The 23,562-nt window shown below is 42.5% G+C and overlaps 1 protein-coding gene and 1 long non-coding RNA gene across 7 annotated transcripts in view; one reads left to right on the plus strand and one right to left on the minus strand.

The window, feature by feature from the left end:
• csnk1g1 (casein kinase 1, gamma 1) overlaps positions 1-23,562 on the plus strand; it is a 135,312-nt gene that overhangs the window by 105,712 nt on the left and 6,038 nt on the right. For 5 of the 6 annotated variants that reach the window (XM_034159975.1, XM_034160007.1, XM_034159991.1 and 2 more), the window contains 2 exons: positions 15,243-15,349; positions 21,804-21,827. In XM_034159975.1, coding sequence (XP_034015866.1) covers positions 15,243-15,349; positions 21,804-21,827 — 131 coding nt within the window. The remainder of the gene's footprint in view (positions 1-15,242; positions 15,350-21,803; positions 21,828-23,562) is intronic. The other variant, XM_034159999.1, reaches the window with a different exon arrangement.
• Positions 154-16,867, minus strand: LOC117501177. Its single transcript, XR_004557955.1, has 3 exons — positions 16,857-16,867; positions 11,091-11,094; positions 154-233 (listed from the first exon to the last, which is right to left on the minus strand). It is a non-coding gene; the product is annotated as an uncharacterized LOC117501177 (long non-coding RNA).

Here is a 23,562-nt window from a genome sequence, read left to right on the forward strand (position 1 = left end):
AAAAAGGAAAGAAATGTCAGCCTTTAGGCAGGGGTGGTGGCCAAGTAATTAGTGCGCTTGGTTTCATTGCAGAAGCTTCCCAGTTTAAACCCCACCCATGCCACATTTCTCTATGTAATGTGGAGTTGCGTTACAAAGGCCATCTGGCATCCTACTTGTGCCAAATCAACATGCAGATCCACCTTGGATGTGCTGTGGTAACACCGAGTGGAAAAACAAGGTAGCAGCCAAGACTTTACTATAAGTTTTCCAGCCTTTGCCATGAAGCTCAAAATTGAGCTCAGGTGCCTCCTGTGCCACTGATCATCCTTGAGATGTTTCTACAGCGTAATTGTAGTCCACCTGTTGGTAAATTCAGTTGATTGGACTTGATTTGGAAAGACGCACACCTGTCTACATATAAGGTCCTACAGTTAATGGTGCATGTCGTGGTGGTGGCAGCATCATGCTGTGGGGATGTTTTTCAGCAGCAGGAACTGAGACTAGTCAGTATTGAGGGAAAGATGAATGCAGCAATGTACAGAGAAATCCTGGATGAAAACCTGCTGCAGAGCGCTCTTGACCTCAGACTGGGGCGACGGTTCATCTTTCAGCAGGACAATGACCCAAAGCACACAGCCAAGATATCAAAGGAGTGGCTTCAGGACAACTATGTGAATGTCCCTGAGTGGCCCAGCCAGAGGCCAGACCTGAATCTGACTGAACATCTCTGGAGAGATCTGAAAATATCTGTGCACCGACGCTCCACATCCAACCTGATGGAATTTGAGAGGTGCTGCAAAGAGGAATCAATCAAACTACCCAAAGATAGGTGCACCAAGCTTATGGCATCATATTCAAGAAGACTTGAGGCTGGAATTGCTGCCAAAGGTGCATCAACAAAGTATTGAGGAAAGGCTGTGAATACTTATGGACGTGTTTTTATAAATTTGCAACCAAAAAAAACATTTTTTTCATGTTGTTATTATGGGTTCTTGAGTAGAATTATGAATTGATGCCATTTTGGAAAAAGGCTGCAACATAAAAAAATGGAAAAAATTGAAGCGCTGTGAATACTTTCTGGATGCACCGTATGAGTGGTCAGATCTGTCTCTTAGACCTTATGTCACACATTGTGTAGATGTATCAGGTAAATAAGACAAACTAAGCATAAACACCTGTTAAAGCCCCAGTATCAGCCCGTCTGAAATCACAGTAAAGTGTGCTTTTGTCAAAAATGCCCCTTTTTTGGATGGGTTCTATATTATCAGTGTCATTATCAGGAAAAAAATGAGTTGCAGTATGTTTTATATATTTTTTATTTCATTTTTACTTTTAAGAGTAAGTATAGTCCTTATATATTCTACCTTACAGACATATATGCCAACTGAACATCTCATAATAGTGAAAACACAAAGGTTGGGCATTCACAATGACATTTTCTCAGATGAGTTGCTATTTATATATATTAATTTTGCAGTGTCATTCAACAGAAAAGTTTGCATTATCCTTAGGTTTTTTTTTCCTAGAGTGATTTAATCTCAATGAGAATATTTCAAATTTGAATCTGCTTAAAAATCCTGTGCAAATAAAGGACAAGTTCACAGGAAATAACACACACACTTTTATTTTATATATATATATATATATATATATATATATATAAATATATATATAAAAAATAAAACTTATGAGACAGATCTACAGCCATATATTCCTTTCCCTCCCGTTTACCCTTTGCTGGGATATGTTGATTTTCTGCACCATTGCATGACATCTGGGGCTGCCCAACCCAGATGGTGAAAATTTGCAAAATGGCAGCCCTGATTGACATTTTATAGTTGGGCCTGTGAGTTTACATACAGCATGGCTAAAAACTTTCAAACTCAGTTTTCACCAGTTACACATTTCCATTTTATCACACAATGTGTTAAGTCAACAATAACTTGTACTTTATTTCCGTGTGCAGTGGTTAGCTCTCATGCATCACATCAAGAAGATTGTGGGGTCAAGCTTTCCCATGACAGTTTTCTTTGTTCAGCTGGAGTTGGATCAGGAAGGGCATTGAGGGTAAAACATGCCAACTTTAGAGCAGGTCCTTAACCAAGGGACGTGGCTTTTATATATGAACTGAAAAATAAAAGTAAGAATTGAAAGGTGAATTTATTTCAGGTTGTTATTCAGTGTCGGGTTTTCAGTGGGTCACCAGTTTGCAGATGTCAATATGACTGCCTGCTTAAACAATGTGGAACAGTCAGGAAATAAGAGCTTCTAAATCATGAAACTAAATAGTGGTAGTAGACCAATTCACCACTAATTATACCTTATGCTGTGTTCAAATGTCGGCTGTAAGTGAGAGACTGTAAACCGGATGTTCCATTATTTTCATTGAGATGTTAATGCAAATTACTGTCTGTGTTGATGGTATAAACATGACGACGTCTCACGTCGTCACCTACAGTCTGCCGCTGCAGATAACAGGGATTCTGCTGTAATGACCTCTAGCTGGTTTTTCTGCCAGAGATAAGTGAACATAGCTTTGGCAACCAAAAGCTTTTAAAATGAGTTACTGTGAACCAGTTTATGGATTCTTCTGGAATCTTCCATACTGTTTGAAGAGGCATTCATCTTGTTTCTAAATCATTGACCCACTGAAAATACAACACAGAGCTTGAACAGCAGAAATGTGGATAAGATGAGTGAGTGCATCCCAGCCACCTTTTGTAGAGGATCACAAAAACTACAAATGACATCTTCTAACTCACCAGATTAAATCAACATGTCATAAGAGCAAACTACAGTTGTATGCAAAAGTTTGGGCCCCCTGATAATTTGCATGATTTTCTTTTATAAATCATTGGTTGTCTAGATCAGAAATTTCAGTTACCGTATTTTCCGGACTATAAGTCGCACCGGAGTATAAGTCGCACCAGCCACTTTATCCATTATAAAGAAAAACAAACCATAAATAAGTCGCACCGGAGTATAAGTCGCACCAGCCACTTTATCCATTATAAAGAAAAATAAACCATAAATAAGGTCCACTGGACTATAAGTCCCATGGACATACAGGTATGTTAACATGAAAAGTTCAGATGATAATATTGTGACGGCTACCGTTTTCGGATGCATATTTCACCAGTCGCAACTTGTAATCTGCAGAGTATGATTTTCTTTTTGGTGGCATTTTTTCGGGCCTTCTCCGTTGTCTTGTTATGTTATCAGTAACGTTAAAATTTTTATTTTTCTATGGTAGTCAGAAGTCGCAGGAACAGTCACACAAGCCGTGAGTGCCCTCTCGTGAGCTGCATTTTACCTACAGATATGTTTGTATTTTGCGAACCACATTGCGAGCCGAACCATGCAGCACCTACCTGCGCAGCTCATGACCACCCAGCGGTGTCGATCCAGCTCCTTCCAAGTGCAGACGCTAATCCTCCGCCGTCGCTCAGTGCTCCCATGCAGCTCTTAGCGTCAACTCTGCTCACACTGATATCCAAGGGTTGAAGCTGTCTTGTTAGCCGTCCCGGAATAAACACCATGTTCGTCTGCTTCAAACGCTTTTCACAATCATCAACGCCAGCTCCTTCCAAGTGCACACGCTAATCCTCCGCCGTCGCTCACCCAATGCTCCCACGCAGCTCTCAGCGTCAACTTAAACACTCTGCTCACATTGATATCCAAGGGTTGAAGTTGTTCTGTTTGCCATGCCGGAATAACAGCAAGCACCGTGTTCGTCAGCTTCACACGCTGTGGGTGAGGTGAGGAATACGCATCCAACGTTCTGTTCTCTGATTGGTTATCGCGACCAGCGTGAACTATAGGATGGCCGTCATACTACAGTGCCCATGATGCATTGCATTTCCTTTTCCGGTGGCCATTTTAAAACATAGATCGACTCTGTCACGTAAAATTGTTTTGTTACAGTAAATTAATTGAGATCCTCCCGGTATATTTTTCATTTATAAGTCGCACCGGAGTATAGGTCGCACCCCCGGCTAAAACATGTAAAAAAGTGCGACTTATAGTCCGGAAAATACGGTAAATATATCATATAGCAGACAAACACACTGATATTTGAGAAGTGAAATGAAGTTTCAATTTTCAATTTATTTTAATTTATATAGCACCAAATCACAACAGAGTTGCCTCAAAGCGCTTCACACAGATAAGGTCTAACCTTACCAACCCCCAGAGCAACAGTGGTAAGGAAAAACTCCCTCTGAGGAAGAAACCTCAAGCAGACCAGACTCAGAGGGGTGACCCTCTGCTTGGGCCATGATACAAACATAAATTACAGAACAATTCACAGATGAATATACAAGAAATGCTATTGGTGCACAGGACAGGAGGATTGCCAACATGAATACAACTCCCATCTCTGGATGGAGCTGCACCTTAAACAGAGAATAAACAGAATCAGGCATCAGGCATTTGTCAGCATTAATCAACAAGAAAAACAGAAATACTAAGGTGATCGCCGGCCACAAGCCCTAAACGTCACTAAAAGACCCAGAATTTAGGTAAAGTTGAGGCCACAGTCCGCTCCAATTACTAATAAATGAATTAATAGTAAAAAGCGTAAAACAAAACTACCAGTATGCTAGCCATATGAAAGGGAAATAAGTGCGTCTTAAGTCTGGACTTGAAAATCTCCACAGAATCTGTTTTATTGACGCAGGGAGATCATTCCACAGAACAGGGGCATGATAAGAGAAAGCTCTGTGACCCACAGACTTCTTATTCACCTTAGGGACACAAAGTAGTCCTGCACCCTGAGAACGTAAAACCCGGGCCGGTACGTAAGGTTTAATTACATCAGCTAGGTAGGGAGGTGCCAATCCATGAATAATTTTATAGGTTAGTAGCAGAACCTTAAAATCTGATCTCACTGGGACAGGAAGCCAGTGAAGGGATGTCAAAATGGGTGTAATGTGGTTGAACTTTCTGCTTCGTGTCAAAAGTCTGGCTGCAGCATTTTGAACCAGTTGGAGAGCCCTAATGCTGGACTGCAGTAAACCAGAAAATAGAACATTGCAGCAGTCCAATCTAGAAGAGATAAATGCATGGATCAGGGTTTCAGCATCAGCCATAGACAGGATGGGATGAATCTTCGCTATATTTCGCAGGTGGAAGAAAGCAGTAGTAATATTTCTAATGTGGAGGCCAAAGGACAACGAAGGATCAAAAATTATCCAAAGGTTCCTCACTTTGTCAGTGTGATGTATGACACACGAGCCGAGGTTGAGCGTTAACTGGTCAAATTGATGCCGATGTCTCACTGGACCAAGAACCATCATTTCAGTCTTATCAGAGTTTAAAAGTAGGAAGTTTCTAGACATCCAGCTTCTCACTGCTGCAAGGCAATCTTCTAAGGATTTTATGTGAACGAGATTACCAGCAGTTATTGGCACGTATAACTGAGTATCATCTGCATAGCAGTGAAAGGTAATCCCAGAATGCCGCACTATGTGCCTAAGGGGTGCTATATAAAGGGAGAAAAGCAGGGGGCCTAAGACAGACCCCTGTGGAACCCCAACTTTCATGTCACTAAGATTAGAGGTAGTGTTACTGTACAAAACACAGCGAGAACGACTGGTCAAGTATGACGTCAGCCATGCGAGGGCACTCCCAGTAATCACAAAATGATTTTCCAGCCTGTCAAGTAGAATATGATGATCCACTGTATCAAATGCAGCACTGAGATCTAACAGCAACAGAACCGTAGTGGTGTCCGAATCCATTGTAAGTAGAAGATCATTCACCACTTTAGTGAGAGCGGTCTCTGTGGAATGATATTTTCTAAAAGCAGACTGCAGTAGCTCAAAGAGATTATTCTCAGTAAGATAGTCTATGAGCTGCCGTGACACCACTTTTTCCAGAATTTTAGAGAAAAATGATAGATTTGATATCTGCCGATAGTTTGTCAATACACTAGGGTCAAGATTAGGTTTCTTAAGTAATGGTTTAATCACTGCAGATTTGAAACATTTAGGAACAGATCCAGAAGTTAAAGAAAGATTAATAATTTCCAGCACAGTCGGCCCAAGAGTGGGCCACAGGTCCTTAAACAGTTTTGTTGACATTACGAGTTTTGTCACCATGCCTAGTGAGATACTATCAAATTCTCCTCAATAGCACGGTGTGGTGGCTGGGTTAAGGCATGCTGGGATATGTTTAACCTAATGTCTTCTATTACCAAAGTAATCCAGGAAATCTTGTGCTGTAAAAGGACAGCGAACTACAGGTGGTTGTCCATGCATAAGTGTTGCCACCGTGTCGAACAAGAACTCGCTTTGTAGCCAATAATGCATGCTTATAGTCTAAGATAGCATCATGCCACGCAAGGTCTACAAGACGCATTATTAGCAAGCAAGAGGTCATGCAGATAATCATTGAACCAAGGTGACTGTGATTTGGGGGAGCACGGTTTTAACACAGGTGGTGCAGTCATGTCGAGTGTAGTTTTGAGCACTGAGTTTAAACTGTCCACAAGTCTGTCTACTGACTGGGTATTTGTCAAATGTGAAGCTAAGACATCAGGCAGTCTAGCTTTGAGTTCAGTCTTAGTTGAGGAGTTGATGCATCGCCATAATGACACATAAGGTTGTTGTTCCACTAAACACGGCAGCAAAACTGTAAAATTAATAAGTGCGTGATCAGAGACCACTGATATAAGAGGCATGATGTCAATATTCGTGACAGCAATACCACGTGCGAGAACCAGATCTATGGTATTTCCACTAATGTGCGTCGAATCCCGAATGCATTGCCAAAATCCTAATGCATCCACAATTTCCATAAATGATTTGCAGAGGGGATCAGAAGGCTTATTTATATGAACGTTAAAGTCACCAGTGATCAGAATGTTATCTGCTCTAGTTGAGAAGTTAGAGATGAACGCACCAAATTCATCTAAGAATTCAGAATATGGGCCACGAGGCCTGTATACAGTGACAAAGTAATACGGCTGATTTTTATTCTTCTGACCTTGGCAATGTGTAATATAGATGGATAGATAGATAGATATATACTTTTAATCCTGAGCGGAGCGGAGAATCAGATGCTCAAATGAGTGATATTTGTAACCCCCAACAGCTAATAAGCTAAACCTAGATTTATAAATAAGAGCAACACCCCTGCCTTGCTTCGCATCACGAGGGATGTGACTAAATGTATATGCTGGTGGGCAGGCCTCATTTAAGGGAAGGACAGCTGTAGGTTTAAGCCAGGTTTCACATAGCCCAATCATATCTAAGTGATGATCAATAATTAGATCATTGATCAACAGTGATTTTGAGGACAGTGATCTTATGTTAATGAGACCCAGTCTAAGGACCTCAGTGGGGTTGACAGTTGAACTGTTTGGGTTTAGGGCTGGTTCCAGAGTAGCATATATAAGATGCCTAGAAGTAGGTTTAGGTTTAAGACATTCCATGCGCATTGTAGGTAGCAGACACGAAATCTTTGCTATTGCTGGAACAATCACCTGGCTATCCTCAGTTTCAACATCATCCAATATAATAATGGGTATTAAGTTTGGAAAGCATATCTCTCTATGATTTATTATGGACACGACGACGGAAGCAGGCCACAGTCTCAACTTGTTGAAATTCCCTCCCTGCCAAATAGACTGCACTGTCACCATAGTGGATTTTCTGCACTAAATTCCATGCTAAGCTAATGGATTCCACACCCACATTTGTCATAAGCCTTGCATGGTCTCTAATCACCTGCTCCGTGGCCTGCTGTAGATTCCTAATGTTACCCTCCCTGTAGAGCTCTATCTATGTTCGCAGACAAGATGGCGGCGCTTTCCCCAGTAGGGTGGGGGCCGTCCGGCATCAGCAAGCCACGGTGGCCCCAGAACGAAGGCCAGTTATCAATAAAGCTAAAGCCTTGCTGTCTACAAAACTGCGCCAGCCACCTATTTAACGATGTCAGCCTGCTAAACGCCTCATCAGTACCCTGGGAGGGGAGGGGACCAGAGACTATTAATTGATGCCGACACATCTTTCTGGCAAGGTCACAAGTCCTCTCTGTCCATTTTTGTGACCTCTGAGTGCTTCATCCTGCTATCATTGGTGCCAACGTGAATAACTATGTGACTATATCTCATGTCATGTTCCTTCATCTGTCTTCCCTTCTTCAGCGTCAGCACCCTAAGATGAGATGCAATGTCAGAAGCTCTGGCCCCAGGAATACGTTTAATGTCAGCCGGCGTCTGTAACTTGACTTTGCGGGTGATAGAATCCCCTATCACTAAAGTCCGGTGTTTCGGGCTGGAGACAGGAGTCGAAGTCACTTGTGGACTCAGAGAATTCACATCTGGCAAATCCAAGGGGAGAACCGATTCACAGTTCGCACTGGCGAGTGTGATCGGTGTGCCACAACCGGGCACCAAGCCCTACGGGGCTTCCTCCGCCTAGCCACAGTCTGAAAGCCGTCCTCCACAGCCAGCATTTCTAAGCTGATGCTAATAGGCTCGCTAGCCGGCCCAACACTAACCTCATCTGGAGTGCCCGTAACATCTAACTCCACTGAGCTAAGAAGCTGCTCTAACTTACTGACATGGCTCTAAGTTTATAGTATTTACAGAAAGTGTGCAATAATTATTTAAAAACTTAGGCAGGTGGATAAATTTTGGCACCCTTGTTGAATTTAATACATCTAGCACAAATTATTGGAACACTAAATTGGTTTGGTAAGCTCATTGACCCTTGACTTCCTTACGCAGGTGAATCCAATCATGAGAAAGGGTATTTAAGGTGGCCATTTGCAAATGTTTCCCCACTTTGCATTTCTTCTAATGAGTGGCAACATGGGAGCCTCTAAACAACTCTCAAATGACTTGAAAACAAAGATTGGTCAACATCATGGTTTAGGGGAAGGATGCAAAAAGCTATCTGAAATTTCAGCTGTCAGTTTCCACTGTGAGGAACATAGTGAGGAAATAGAAGACCGCAGGCACAGTGCAAGTTAAGGCCCGAAGTGGCAGGCCAAGAAAAATCTCATAAGCTGAAGCGAAGGATGGTGAGAACAGTCACAGTCAACCCACAGACCTGCTCCAAAGACCTACAAGATGATCTTGCTGCAGAAAGTGTCTCTGTGCATCGTTCAACTATACAGCGCACTTTGCACAAAGAGATGCTGTATGATGCTGTAATGCAGAGGAAGCCTTATCTGCGTACATGCCACAAACAGAGTCGCTTGAGGTATGCTACAAACAGAGTCGCTTGAGGTATGCTACAAACAGAGTCGCTTGAGGTATGCTACAAACAGAGTCGCTTGAGGTATGCTACAAACAGAGTCGCTTGAGGTATGCTACAAACAGAGTCGCTTGAGGTATGCTAAATTACATTTGGACAAACCAGCTTCATTTTGGAATAAGGTGCTGTGGACTGATGAAACTAAAATTGAGTTATTTGGACATAAAAGGCGGAAAAAGAACACAGCATTCCAAGAAAAACACTTGCTACCTACAGTAAAATTTGGAGGTGGTTCCATCATGCTGTGTGGCCAGTGCAGGTACTGGGAATCTTGTTAAAGTTGAGGGTCACATGGGTTCTAGTCAATATCAGCAGATTGTTGAGAACAATGTTCATGAATCAGTGACAAAGTTGAAGTTGCACTCGGGCTGCATCTTTCAACAAGACGACACTAAACACTGCTTAAAATCTACTAAGGCATTCATGCAGAGGAACAAGTGCAATGCTCTGGAATGGCCATCTCAGTCCCCAGACATGAATATTATTGAAAATCTGTGGTGTGATTTTAAGCAGGCTGTCCATGCTCAGAAACCAACAAACCTGAGATGTTTTGTAAAGAAGAATGGTCCCAAATACCTTCAGCCAGAATCCAGACTCTCATTGGAACCTATAGGAAGCATTTAGAGGCTGTTATTTCTGCAACAGGAGGATCTACTAAATATTGATGGATTTTTTTCTGTTGGGGTGCCCAAATTTATGCACCTGCTGAATTTTATTTAAAGAATTATAGCACGGTTTCTGTAAAGCCTATAAACTTAATTTCACTTCTTAGATATCACCGCTTGTTAAATATATTTAACTGAAATTGCTGTTACAAACAACCAATGATTTATAAAGGAAAATCACGGAAATCATCAGGGGGGCCCAAACATTTACATACAACTGTATGTGACATCTGGTGAACTTTAATGCATCCGATCCATGAAAAGAGCAACTTTGTTTTGTCTGTATCATATCCAATAAATATGTTTTCCACTGTTGGATGGTTAGCGGATGCTGAATAAATAATCTAAAAGTACAAATAGCTGTGGTTGGAATTCATCTGTAGTTTACCTCCTGAACGCTGACATGTTGTGTTCTCATGACTCTGCTCAGATAACAGCTGTGGGGAGAAATACGATGCCTAGTACAGGGGAGAATTCAGGATGAAATCTACAACATGATGGGAGGTCAAACTGGAATTAAGCAATAGATTGAACATGTGGGTGGGCATGGTACCAAAACTGTTCTTTGGTTCTGAAAATTATCGATGTCCGCTTGAAACATTACTTCAGAGTATTTTGAAACCTCATTTGAAACAAATGAAATGTTGCCATTGATTTTCCCCTTCTGGTGTTGAAAAACATTGAAACACAAATTAATTAAACTTGGATCTCACTGTTTATGAATATGATATTTAAATGCTACAGTCACTTTACAGGCTGCAGCCTTGCCACTCTGTACAAACCTGATCTCAGCTGTGACGGGGTGCAGGTCCAGATTTCCAAAATGCACACATAATGTCACAGGACAGCCACAAACACCGGAGGCCCATGGAGAAGAAAATACTCAAAACAATGAGGGACCTGATGTGCTTTGTCTGTGGACTATGTATAGCTCATCCCCACAGTTTGATTAATTTGTGTGCACAAGTTAAATCTTTCAATTTGGGAGACGTGTCAACCTACAGACTGTAAGAAAGGACTTGTTCCACTGTGGGAAGGAAAGGGTGATCACCTACAAGTATTGTACTTAACAGGATTCAGTTCCAGTTACTTGCCTCTCAGTGACTGGAAATGTTTGACTTTGCACCGACGACCTCATCATTGAGCACAGTGCTGCAAAGTGTTTGATTCATTTGACAGGGCTTCATTCTGGGCCATCTTGACAGTTTATGGGATCCCCAAGACATTGTTGGACATCATTGCTAGCTTGTTCACAAGAGCTATGACTGCTGTAAAACAGGTGAATAGAACCGCAGAATTTTTCCCACTGAAGACTTGTGTTCATCAGGGACGTGTTCTGGCTCTTGTCATGTTCTTGCATGAAGTGGAAACATCAGCTTAGACATCTTTGTTGACAAGGAAAGGTTGGCTGACCTTGACTTCACAGAGAATGCTATGATCTTTGCAGAATCATTGGACACCCTGATTGCAGCACTTGAGAAGCTACCTGAAGAATTGTAGTATCTGGGATTGTAATTGTCCCAGATCAGGATAAAGATCCAGGCCTTCAATAACTTCATCAACTCTGCCATCAAAAGTGTATCTCTATGTGGTGAAGATGTCAAACTTGTAGATATTCACCTGTCTTGGCAGAGATATTCTTGCCCCTGTGTCCTCAGCATTCTTAAACAAACAATGCCTGTGAAGAGCTTATGGAGTCATGGACAGTATATGGTGGGGCCGATTTACATTAGTAAGTATTTAAGCTCCAGCAGCTGGAGAATGCCAAGGGGACCCCATTTGTCACCTGGCTGCAACAGATGTCTTTCAAGAGGTAGGAACGAATGGTTGGTTGGCTGGATGGTTGCCATCTGTCCACCCTGTTCTGGCATGTGGTGGATGTGCCAGTGCCAGCACATGCTCCCAAACCCGACCTAACATTCATTGAAATACTGCATGTACTGTATGGATATTTTTGGGGGATTTTCACCATGTTGATTTCAGAAAACCAAAAATAAATCAAAACTTGTACATCAAATTCTTGTTTTTAGACTGTAAGATGTCTGTTCAGTGTTTAATTTTACCTAAACTTTGGGTGGTTGTTCAGCAACTTCAAATGTAAATGACAGGAGGTAAACCAACACTTTCTTTTTTTAAACACTGTATCTGTATATATACCGCTCCAGTATAAGTTACAACTGGCTCATACCATTAAAAAGTTGTACAGTTTTTAGCGTTGCAGCAGTGAGTTTCTGTCCCCTTTTGCTTTCCAATGATTTGGGGGGGAGGTATTGAACAGTGACCATAATGGGGAAATGGACTGCTTGTAACAACGAGGACTGAACAGAGATGGAAAGAAACAGGCTGCGCATAGTAGAGGAGTTGGTCAGGATGGTGCAGTGATCATAGAAATATTATAAAGAGCTGCATTAGTGATCTATAAACCCCAAACTGAGACACGGCCCCGTAGCCGTGACGAGCACCACAGAGTACACAGCATCCCCGCTTCTGTGGGAGAAGACGTGCAAGGATAGGATCGGTACGCCACTCCACTGGGGCGGGAGAGTGAGAAGTGACCATTGGGACCATAGACGAGCCACCCAATGAATAAGTGCACCCAATCTCACCAAACCTGGCAATGGAGCAGCCTTGTCAGCGTCCATAACACCCAGAGGAGGCTCTTGAAAGCCACGGGGCACACAATCGCCATCATCTCCCTCAACCAACCCCCATGGCCTGTGGTCCATGAGGGTTGGTTGCCAGAGCCCACACCTTCAACCATAGCCAGACACCCCCAAACCCAGACATATGCCTGAGGGTCTTCATCCAGCTGACTCTGTGTCAACAGTCTTAATATATATTTATTTATCTCGACCCCAGAAATGTTCAGTGAACAGCAGAAACAAAAATAAGTCAAAAAATGTATAATGATAAAAAATATAAGAGCATATAAAAAGCAAATTAACATAAGTTCAGTACTTTCAGACTATTGTAAATTTGTGTATTTTAGCATTTTAAACTGTAATGTCATGTTGACAGCTGTTAGAGCAGCAGATATGTATAAGAAGTGTTCAGTTGATTAGACAAGCACCAAAATTGGTATAAATACTTCTGAGAATTATTTTCTTCAGTAAAGCCATTAGCCTCATGAAATTGTAAAATAGCAGCTGGTTTTCAATATGGCCACCAAAAAAATTGCCTATTTGCACAAATAAAACGCATTGGTGAGTAAATCTAGGGTATTATGGTACAAAATTATTAAATGTCTATACGAAACCCAAATGAATTTAGGTAAAGTTGAGGCTGTGGCACGCTCAGTTTCCTAATAAAATGAATTAAGAGTAAAAAGCGCAGAACTATACTATAGCAGTATGCTAGCCATACGAAAGGGAAAATAAGTGCGTCTTAAGTCTGGACTTGAAAGTCTCCACAGAATCTGACTGTTTTATTGACGCAGGGAGCTCATTCCACAGAACAGGGGCATAAGAGAAAGCTCTGTGACCCGCAGACTTCTTATTCACACTAGGGACACAAAGTAGTCCTGCACCCTGAGAGCGCAAAGCCCGGGCCGGTACATAAGGTTTAATTAGGTCAGCTAGGTAGGGAGGTGCCAGTCTGTGAACAATTTTATAGACTAGTAGCAGAACCTTAAAATCTGGTCTCACTGGGACAGGATGCCAGTGAAAAGACGCCAAAATGGGTGTAATGTGGTCGAACTTTCTGCTTTGTGTCAAAAGTCTGGCTGCAGCATTTTGAACCAATTGGAGAGCCCTAATGCTGGACTGTGGTAAACCAGAAAATAGAACATTGCAGCAGTCCAATCTAGAAGAGATAAATGCATGGATCAGGGTCTCGGCATCAGCCATAGACAGGATGGGACGAATCCTCGCTATATTTCACAGGTGGAAGAAAGCAGTCCTCGTAATATTTATAATGTGGAGGTCAAAGGACAACGAAGGATCAAAAATTACTCCAAGGTTCCTCACTTTGTCAGTGTGATGTATGACACACGAGCCAAGACAATCTTGAAATGTGAATGAGATTACCAGCAGTTATTAGCATGTATAACTGAGCATTATCAGCATAGCAGTGAAAGGTAATCCCAAAACGCCCAAGGGGTGCTATATAAAGGGAGAAAAACAGGGTGCCTAAGACAGACCCCTGTGGAACCCCAAGTTTCATGTCACTAAGGTTAGAGGTAGTTTTAATGTACAAAACAGAATGGCTGGTCAAGTATGATGTCAACCATGCAAGGGCACTCCCAGTAATCCCAAAATGATTTTCCAGCCTATCAGGTAGAATATGATGATCCACTGTATCAAATGCAGCACTAACAGCACCAGAACCATAGTGGTGTCCGAAACCATTGCAAGCAGAAGATCATTCACCACTTTAGTGAGAGCTGTCTCTGTGGAATGATATTTTCTAAAAGCAGACTGCAGTGGTCCAACACTAGTTTCCAATTCCACAAATTTGTATCTTGGAAAAAAATTTCAAGATCAAAGTCCTTTAAGAAGTGACTTTTCATAAGATGAAAAATAACACAAAATATAACCTCTGCCCATCTTTGGTGTTGGAGGTAAAAATACTATCTCTACTACTAAACCCTTACATCCCAACTACTATCTCAGGTTTTACAGCATACACATTATACAGCATGTGTGTACACTTACTAAAAACGTAAACAGTCCATCTAAAAAACATGAAAATATTGCCTGAAGTTGATTTAAAATCCCCCCTCCCCGAGTCCACAGTACCGTATCTAACAGGTACAACATTAAAATAAACAAAGATTGTGCAAATACATGACAAAATGACATATTTCCAGGCGCCATCTTGAAAAAAGTGCACCATCATGAAAACTGAAGTGGCAAATGGATTTTTTGCAAAAGTACCGTTGTATTAAACTTGGTGCTTATATCACAAAATGAAACATTCTTATATATGCATTTATCTACTGTACTAGGTGGTGCAGCTTGCACAGTAACACTCGCCAAATAAAACACAGTCTCTTCCCACTGTGGAGCGTTAGACGTGTCTGTAGGATTGAAAATCGTGCCAAACTCTTGTAACACGTTTGTAAGTGACAGTCTTTCTTGTAATTTATTCACGTTCACACCCGGTGACTCCACACTGTGTATTTTTTAGGAATCCCGCCTTGAACCAAGTGAGCTGCTGGTAGAATATATAACGTGTACCTTTTTTTTGTACAGTGCAGAATTACTGCACATTCTGTTCTGTCAGTACACAGTCGACACAGAACCCACGGGTGGGCTTTGCTTTGCTGCCGTAGTTTGTTGCAGTTCAATGCTTGTGTGTTTGTCTGAAGTAACTTGTGTCTGTCCCGCAGGTGGTCAGCTCCACCAACGGGGAGCTGAACGCAGATGACCAGCTGGCTGTTCACTCCAACGCGCCGATCACAGCTCAGGCAGAGGTGGAAGTGGTGGACGAGGCCAAGTACGTGTCACCGACCTCCAGCCATCTTGTCCGTGTCTGTCTGTCCCTTCCTCTCCTCCTCACGCCATGTTCAGCTGTGACAGTGGGACAGGTCCTTCCTGTAGTTTAGTTGTTCACTGTCTCTTAATCCTTAAGTCTCACATTAACAGAAAGGCCCTTGCAACTAAAGGCCCGGTCACACGGCACTTAACAAAAGGCAACAAAGCCTAAACGAAATGAGAAATCTGGACTTTCATTGACTTTTTCATTGGCATTGTTTAACCTTCGCACAGTTTCGTTCCTGCAGCTGGCGCTTTGTCAGGATTTTTAAACTGTCAAAAAATTGGAACAAATGCTGCCGAAAACCTCAATTCGTCTGTTTTGCTGTCGTTCTTGATGGTTTCTTATCATTTGCTTAGTTTTTGTAAGGCTAGCGTTTAGTTTGACTTCGTTCAACCAGCTACATGTTTTCACACACTGCAGAAGCCGGTGTCATAGACCCAACTGTCCCCCTAAAAATCGGCTCCCCTGATGACACGGTTCACTGATTATCACCTCGTTTCTGCTTCAAACTGCTTCCAGTCATCATCTGTCTTAGTGACAGATATCTGAAGGTTTTTTAAAACAGTAATTTCTACATAAATTCAGCATTATTTCATCATAATAAGTGGCAGAAGCAATCAGAGCCACGGCTAAACGAGCTGCTAGCTGATGCGTTCATTGCATGTCGGACATTTCAAAGTGCCACGGAATTTCACCTCGTTTCACCTTAAAAAGGGCCTCGTTTCTAAAACTGACTTTAGAATGATTCAAGAAGTTTTACCTTTATCATCTGATGGTTAATAAAACCTTTAATCCATTTGTTTGCTTTGGGTGAAGAGACTCCGTCTCAGACGAGCTGCTGTGGTCCGAAATGACACATGCGCAGATGCAAAAGGTGAATCAATTTTTAGGGGTGGACTGTTCAGTCTGCGACACCAGTTTGTGAGCACTGCTGCTGTCGCTGCTGCGTTCATGTACCATCGGAAACTACAGGGCAAACTGCCTGTTTGCTTGGATTTTTTTTTTTTTATTATTTTTTTTTTATCAGGGTGGGGGGTCAGCTTCACTGGGCTCAGGCACCTTATATACACCAGAATTAAACTTTTGTGCCGATACAATGAATTATTTTACCAAAAATAAAATGAAAATCACACTCCTGACACAAGCAACTGGTGATTTTGAAGCAAAAAAAAAAAAACATGTAATTTCCAACGGTACATGAACACAGCGGCAGCAGCAGCAATTGCCTCCTGCGTGCGCTTATAATTTTTTATTAAATATGAGTGTAGGAATGACAATCCAGCCCTTCTGTACATGTGGCAACAGGTAGATGATTCAGATGATTATATAAGAGCTGTGCTGGAAGGCAGAATTCACGTTGTGGATCAGCTGCAGCTGGTGGAAATAACCGCACATGGAGTCAATGCGCGACATTCACACGGACTGATCAATTTACTGCTCTGATGATATATTCAATTATCTTTACACTTATTTTTATTCCCCCTTTTGACAGTTTTCTGTTATAAATCAATATATATGGCCTAATAAAGTAATACAGTGATACAGTAGCCACCACAGCAAACCAGCAGGTTTTTTTTTTTCAGGCCTCCTGCCCACTCCTATGATATTTTTGGCTCCTGTGCTTTTCAGTCCAGCCGGGAGAGAGTTTCTGCACAAAAAATCTGTCCAGTGTCCTGTCAGGAGCTGCAGCATTCTGAAGGGCTTGCTGTCCTCCAGCCCGTGCAGAGAGAAGAGCCTGCTGGCCCTTTAAGTCTGACAGTTCAAAGGTTTGGAGGAAGTGATCCTTTATGGCTGTGTATTTGTTCGTAGCGGGAGGGGGTTTGCAGGAGCACGATCAGCCTCGTTGCCATAGAGCTGCTGAGGGCTGTCACGATTTAATATTTCATGTCATCTGCAGTGACCTCTCAGAGCAAAGTGCGCCTTGGTTTGTGCAAACCAGGCGGCAGTTTACAGAAGCGTGACTTTGAGCATCAAGTGTGAAAAAGGTTTCAGCAGCATCGGACGTTTGCGTGTGAACAGTTTTGATCTATGATCAGAAACACCAGGGTTTTGAAAAACAAAGGCAGAGAGATTCTCTCTCTCTCTCTCTCTCTCTCTCTCTCTCTCTCTCTCTCTCTCTCTCTCTCTCTCTCTCTCTCTCTCTCTCTCTCTCTCTCTGCGCTGAAACAAGAGGGGGCAAGGTTTAAGTTTGCTTATGACTTTAAATGTCAATATTTTCTACTGTTTGGGGGGGGGGGGGGGGGGGCACAGAAGGACCCTGAACTTTGCGAGCTGATGTTTCCAGCCCTGACAAGGAAGCAATATGTCCCACTGTACATCTGGAAACCTGAGTGCTGTTTGCTTTACTGTTTTGAGAACAGAGCGCATTTCTACAACAAAAAAAAAAAACAAAGGCAGGAGTGCAGCAAGGGCTACACATGACAGAACGCATACATTAAAAGCAAACATATGCAGCTGCGAGCAAATTTACATATGCAATGACATGTGAAAAACGCTGAGTACGCATACATTTCGGGCGTACAGACAGCGATTAGAGTTTTGGTATTTGAAAGACTTGAGAAATACAGTGAGGAAAAGTATTTGAACACCCTGCGGTTTTGCAAGTTCTCCCACTTAGAAATCATGGAGGGGTCTGAAATTTTCATCTTAGGTGCATGTCCACTGTGAGAGACATAATCTGAAAAAAGAACAAAAAAATCCAGAAATCACAATGTATAATTTTTTTTTATTATTATTTATTTGTATGTTACTGCTGCAAATAAGTATTTGAACACCTGTGAAAATCAATGTTAATATTTGGTACAGTAGCCTTTGTTTGCAGTTACAGAGGTCAAATGTTTCCTGTTGTTCTTGACCAAGTTTTCACACACTGCAGCAGGGATTTTGGTCCACTCCTCCATACTGATCTTCTCCAAATCTTTCAGGTTTGGAGTTTCAGCTCCCTCCAAAGATTTGCTATTGAGTTCAGGTCTGGAAACTGGCCAGGCCACTCCAGGACCTTGAAATGCTTCTTACGGAGCTCCTCCTTAGTTGCCCTGGCTGTGTGTTTGGGGTCATTGTCATGCTGGAAGATCCAGCCATGACCCATCTTCAATGCTCTTACTGAGGGAAGGAGGTACCCCCAGAGTATGATGTTTCCACCCCCATGCTTCACGGTTGGGATGGTTTTCTTGGGGTTATTCTCATCCTCTAAACATGGTAAGTGGAGTTGATTCCAGAAAGCTCTATTCTGGTCTCATCTGACCACATGAAAATTCAGTAAGGTATATCTTATATATCATATTCCAATTCTAAGGTGGAACTATGCTAGTATATAAAGGTATATCTAAATATCTAAAAAGGAAGAGTAAAATAGGAGAGTAGAAAAGAGTAGAGTAGAGCCACTTAGGTGCCTGGTCTTGAGAACTAGAGATGGTCCTCTTCTTCTCCCATGCCTCCTCTGGATGATCCACATGGTCACTGGTGAACTTCAAATGGGCAGGTCCTCCTGTGTAGTTCTGAGCTTTCTCAGAATCATCCTTACCCCACAAAGTGAGATCTTGCATGGAATCCCAGACCGAGGGAGATTGACAGTCATCTTGTGTTTCTTCCACTTTCTAATAAATAATTATAACAGTTGTTGTCTTCTACCAAACTGCTTGCCTGTTGTCCTGTAGTCCATCCCAGCCTTGTGCAGGTCTACAGTTTTGTCCCTGGTGTCCTTAGACAGCTCTTTGGTCTTGGCTATGGTGGACAGGTTGGAGTGTGATTGATTGTGTGAACAGGTGTCTTTTATGCAGGTAACAAGTTCAAACAGGTGCAATTAATACAGGTAAAGAGTGCAGAATAAGAGGGCTTCTTAAAGAAAAATTAACAGGTCTGTGTGAGCCAGAATTCTTGCTGGTTGGTAGGGGTTCAAATACTTATTTGCAGCAGTAACATACAAATTATTTTTAAAAAATCATACATTGTGATTTCCAGATTTTTTTTTTTTTTTAAGATTATGTCTCTCACAGTGAACATGCACCTAAGATGAAAATTTCAGACCCCTCCTTGATTTCTAAGTGGGAGAACTTGCAAAACCGCAGGGTGTTCAAATACTTATTTTCCTCACTGTATTTGGCATGTTTGGAGTGTGTATTATTTTGGTGGAGTCTTTAGCGTGTGTGGTTAGTGTTTGTTTTTTTGTTTTGTTTTTTTTAAATGAGGCATCTTATGAATGTTGAGCAAGCGCTTTGATGTGTTTTTTTTTTTTTTTTTTTATTGGAGCAAGACGGAGTGCACAGCGCGTCATCAGTCTGAACCAGACAGTGAGGATTCTAATGATGGAAATGATCCCTCTGTTGTTCTGGACAAGCAACCAGAGCAGGTGGATCCACTGACGTGCGCACGGATCTCCACAGTGGGTCAGATCACGCGCTTCTCTTTGCAGCTTCTCCAGGACTCAGGTGCCACAGAGCACCTTCCCAGTGCTGAGTCCTGGAACGCAGAGCAGGATGAAGACACACACTGCTCCAGCAGTGACTCCAGACGTGTTTCTTTTAAAGCGTGGAAATCAATGTTAGCTTCGGTTTTGTTTTGTTCCTCTTTCGTTCCTTTTGCGTTCTTGGTTCGCAGGCTGTTCGGTGATGAGAAAAGTCAAAAGCTCTTTCGTCCACCTTTTCTTGGCAATTTGTGACTTTTTTCCCGTTGTTCAGGAATTGTTGTATGCCGTGTGACCGGGGCATAAGGGCTCACCTGGAACTCAAGTGGGTTCTCTTAACCCAAACCATGTGCACGTGCAGTTTACTTTGCAGCACCAGGAGTACTAGTTGTGTTTGTTGTTCTTTAACAGTTTGTCCTCAGACTGTCAACACCATACAAGATTACCCCTCCAAAGGTTGGGGCCATGACGTCGAGATCCTGGCCTTGTTGTCTTTGTGTCCTTAAACAATTTCTGGTAAATTAACTCCAGAATGCTTTAAATTTTTTGGGGGGGGTTGGTCTCTAAGAGCACTCTTCCCTGACAGTTGGGGCACATGCCGCCAGGCTCTGTGTTATTCTTGTAATGACAGAAACTAAATTTGGACATCCGTTTCTTCCTCTCCTATAGGCCACGAGGGCAGTGGCTCTCCTTCCTTTGTGTTTTGAGCATTTGCAGCGTTGCTGTCCTGCGTCACGTTGTTCCCATCTGAGCTGAACCACCTGCAGTAGTCACTGATTTGGAAACCATCTGGTGTCCATCCTGACTTGTTTAAAGCCACATTGGTGCAAAGATAAGGATATAGATGTCTTTTTAAAATGGGGCTGGTTGGGTGGAGCCAGACTGGAGTTGGTATTTTGACCTCTGACCCACATGCCGCGCTCTGCTCGTTTGTATTCCAGCCGTCCTCTTGATGTCTCTATTCAGGAGGGTGATGATCAGCTCTTCAGACAAGTAAATGTTTGCTTTATGTTGGGTTATTGAAAGCATTGCATCAGTCTTGAGGGGGATATTTGGTTTCTGTGCTGAATTGATCCATGGTGTTTGATCAACTCTTTCGTCAGGTCCATAAATTAGTTTCTGATCATCAGACTGAATCATTCTGCACATGTTTGACTTGAACCCACTCTGTGTTCTTTCAGCTGTGTGAAACAGCGTTTCCTTAAATTTAACGCATACTCTTTGTTATGGAGCCATGCAGACTGTCAGTCACCTTCTGTTGGAGCGACTTTTCAGCAGACTGGTCCCTCATAGTGTTGACAGTGAGGGGGCGTGGCTTATCCAGACCTCATCTGCATTTATTCTGGAATTCTCAGGCAGAAATCCAACCTCACAAAACTGTAGCAGATCCACCTGCACAGTTCTCAGGATGGTGTTACGATGGTTTAGTGGTTAGCACTGGTGCCTCACAGCAAGAAGGTCGTGGGATGGCATCCTGCCCTTTGTGTGTGGAGTTTGCATGTTCTCCCCGTGTCTGTGTGGGTTTCCTCCGGTTTCCTCTCACAACCAAAAACCTGCTTATTTAGGCTCTGCTCCTGACCGAGGCAGCGTCTCTCCATCTGGAGTTGGTCCCCGGTTGGATTGTGTCTAATTGTTGTTGACATGGATTAAATGCAAAGGACAGATTTTGTTGTATGTATGTATGTACAGTGACAGTCGAGGTTCTTCTTCTTTGAACATATAATTATCGTCACAGCCATTAGTCCTGAGGATGACACACAATACAGGAAGTGATCCTCTTTAACCCATCAGTTTCTCTGTGTGTGTGTGTGTGTGTGTGTGTGTGTGTGTGTGTGTGTGTGTGTGTGTGTGTGTGTGTGTGTGTGTGTGTGTGTGTGTGTGTGTGTGTGTGTGTGTGTGTGTGTGTGTTCCTGCCTCATATATTTGTGCATGTGAGTCCAGTCCCCATCATCTTGTTCTTGCTGTTGTTAATCTTTTCCTCCTTGACACTCTTTCCTCTCTCCTCTGTAGCTGCGTGAAAATGCTCAACCTGTGGTGAGTCGCTCTCTGCTCGTCCGCCTCACTCACGGCACAGGCAGTGGACCCGCTCAGGCTGGGCCCAGCACGTTCTGTCTCATAGTGCCGTCTCACACCACCTATGTCAGTAGAGTTTCTCATCACTGCCAAGCCACCAACCACAGGTCCTTCTTTAGCCAACGCTGACTCGCTTTAATCAGCTAACTAAATGAGCACACATTAGCGCACGCTGGAATGCAAGAATGCAGTCTTATTCTCAGGGCTGCAACAAAAACAAAAAAACTGTCTGCAAATTGACTTTCGTAGCAGAATCTAAGGATGCTGGGGTCAGAGTTCTCCCTCTACTGTGCCTTTAATTCATCACACACATTGTTGCCACCCACAGAATTAAGATGTGTATGCTTCACAGACCAGGATGCTTTCATTCCGTATTTATGAGCACCAGTGTAACTCATCGTTTATCTGTAAGCTGACAACAGTATCGTTTTAAGTTGTTGAGTGCTAACTGCTACATTAACAGTAACCACATGTAATCTAACAGGTGATGCTGTCAGTCCTCTATTTTCAGGATACACCCCCCCCAAACAAACATTTTGGGATGGTGTTCAGGGGAAGGAATTACCCTGTCCATCTGTCTGTCTCACTATGAGCATGTTAATCCGCAGATTTCAGTAAAGTGTCACTGGTCCAGCGTTTTGAAGGGGACATCATTGGCCTTTTGTGCTTAATTGATACCTCAGACTATAAATTGTAAGTTCAACTCGTCCTGAACCACTTCAAGCATTGCAACCAACCCCAACCACTGCAAGCAGGAAAGTAATTCTGGTCCACTGTCTTCAAAAGGAAGATGGTTGGACCTTTTAGTAAATAGTACAGTTGAGTGGACGTATAATTTTGTGGTCCTGCTCACAGATCTGTAATTTATCTTGATTTGTCAAACATGCAATCATTTAAATCAGGGGTGGCCAAGTTCGGTCCTCAAGATCTACCTTCCTGACACTTAGTTGTCTCCCTGTTCCAACACACCTGAATCCAATGAAAGACTTATTAGCAGGGTTTTAACGAGTCTTTCATTGGATTCAGGTGTGTTGGAACAGGGAGACAACTAAGTGTGTCAGGAAGGTAGATCTCAAGGACCGAACTTGGCCACCCCTAATTTAAATTGACTTCCCAGAGAAAGAACAGCTTTAGGCCCTGTGTCCATGTAGCGTGTTTATCTGCAGGAAAATTGTTGAGTGAGATGGCACCTACAAACCCTTCATCCCAGCAGTTCCTGCGTTTTTAGTGGGGGGGGGACCAGCTAACAACCACCTTTATAGTGTATGCCAATTTAAAAAGCACTCGCCCTCAGCAAGAACCAAGCGTATGTCCAGTCTGCTACCACAGATGATTATTTTTGTCTCTACTATGATAGATTTTGAGTGACAAATCACTGGAAGTAAACCTCTCCTCCCATTTGTCTGAAAAAGCACTGCAGTGACATCATGGTGAATCTGAAAAGTTCAGGGATTTTCAACTTACAAGCGCTGTGGTTATACAACTAAATACTAGTTTAGTGATTCACAGGATTGCTAAAAAAGCAGTTTGAACATAATAGTTTTGAGTTTGTAGCGTCAACAGCAGATGCTACTATTATTGTGAACACCCCCTTTTCTACTTTTTTTTTTTACTAATAGCCCAATTTCATAGCCTTAAGAGTGTGCATATCATGAATGCTTGGTCTTGTTGGATTTGTGAGAATCTACTGAATCTA

This window comes from Thalassophryne amazonica, chromosome 2 (genome assembly GCF_902500255.1).
Source record: "Thalassophryne amazonica chromosome 2, fThaAma1.1, whole genome shotgun sequence".
Classification (NCBI taxonomy): Eukaryota; Metazoa; Chordata; class Actinopteri; order Batrachoidiformes; family Batrachoididae; genus Thalassophryne; species Thalassophryne amazonica.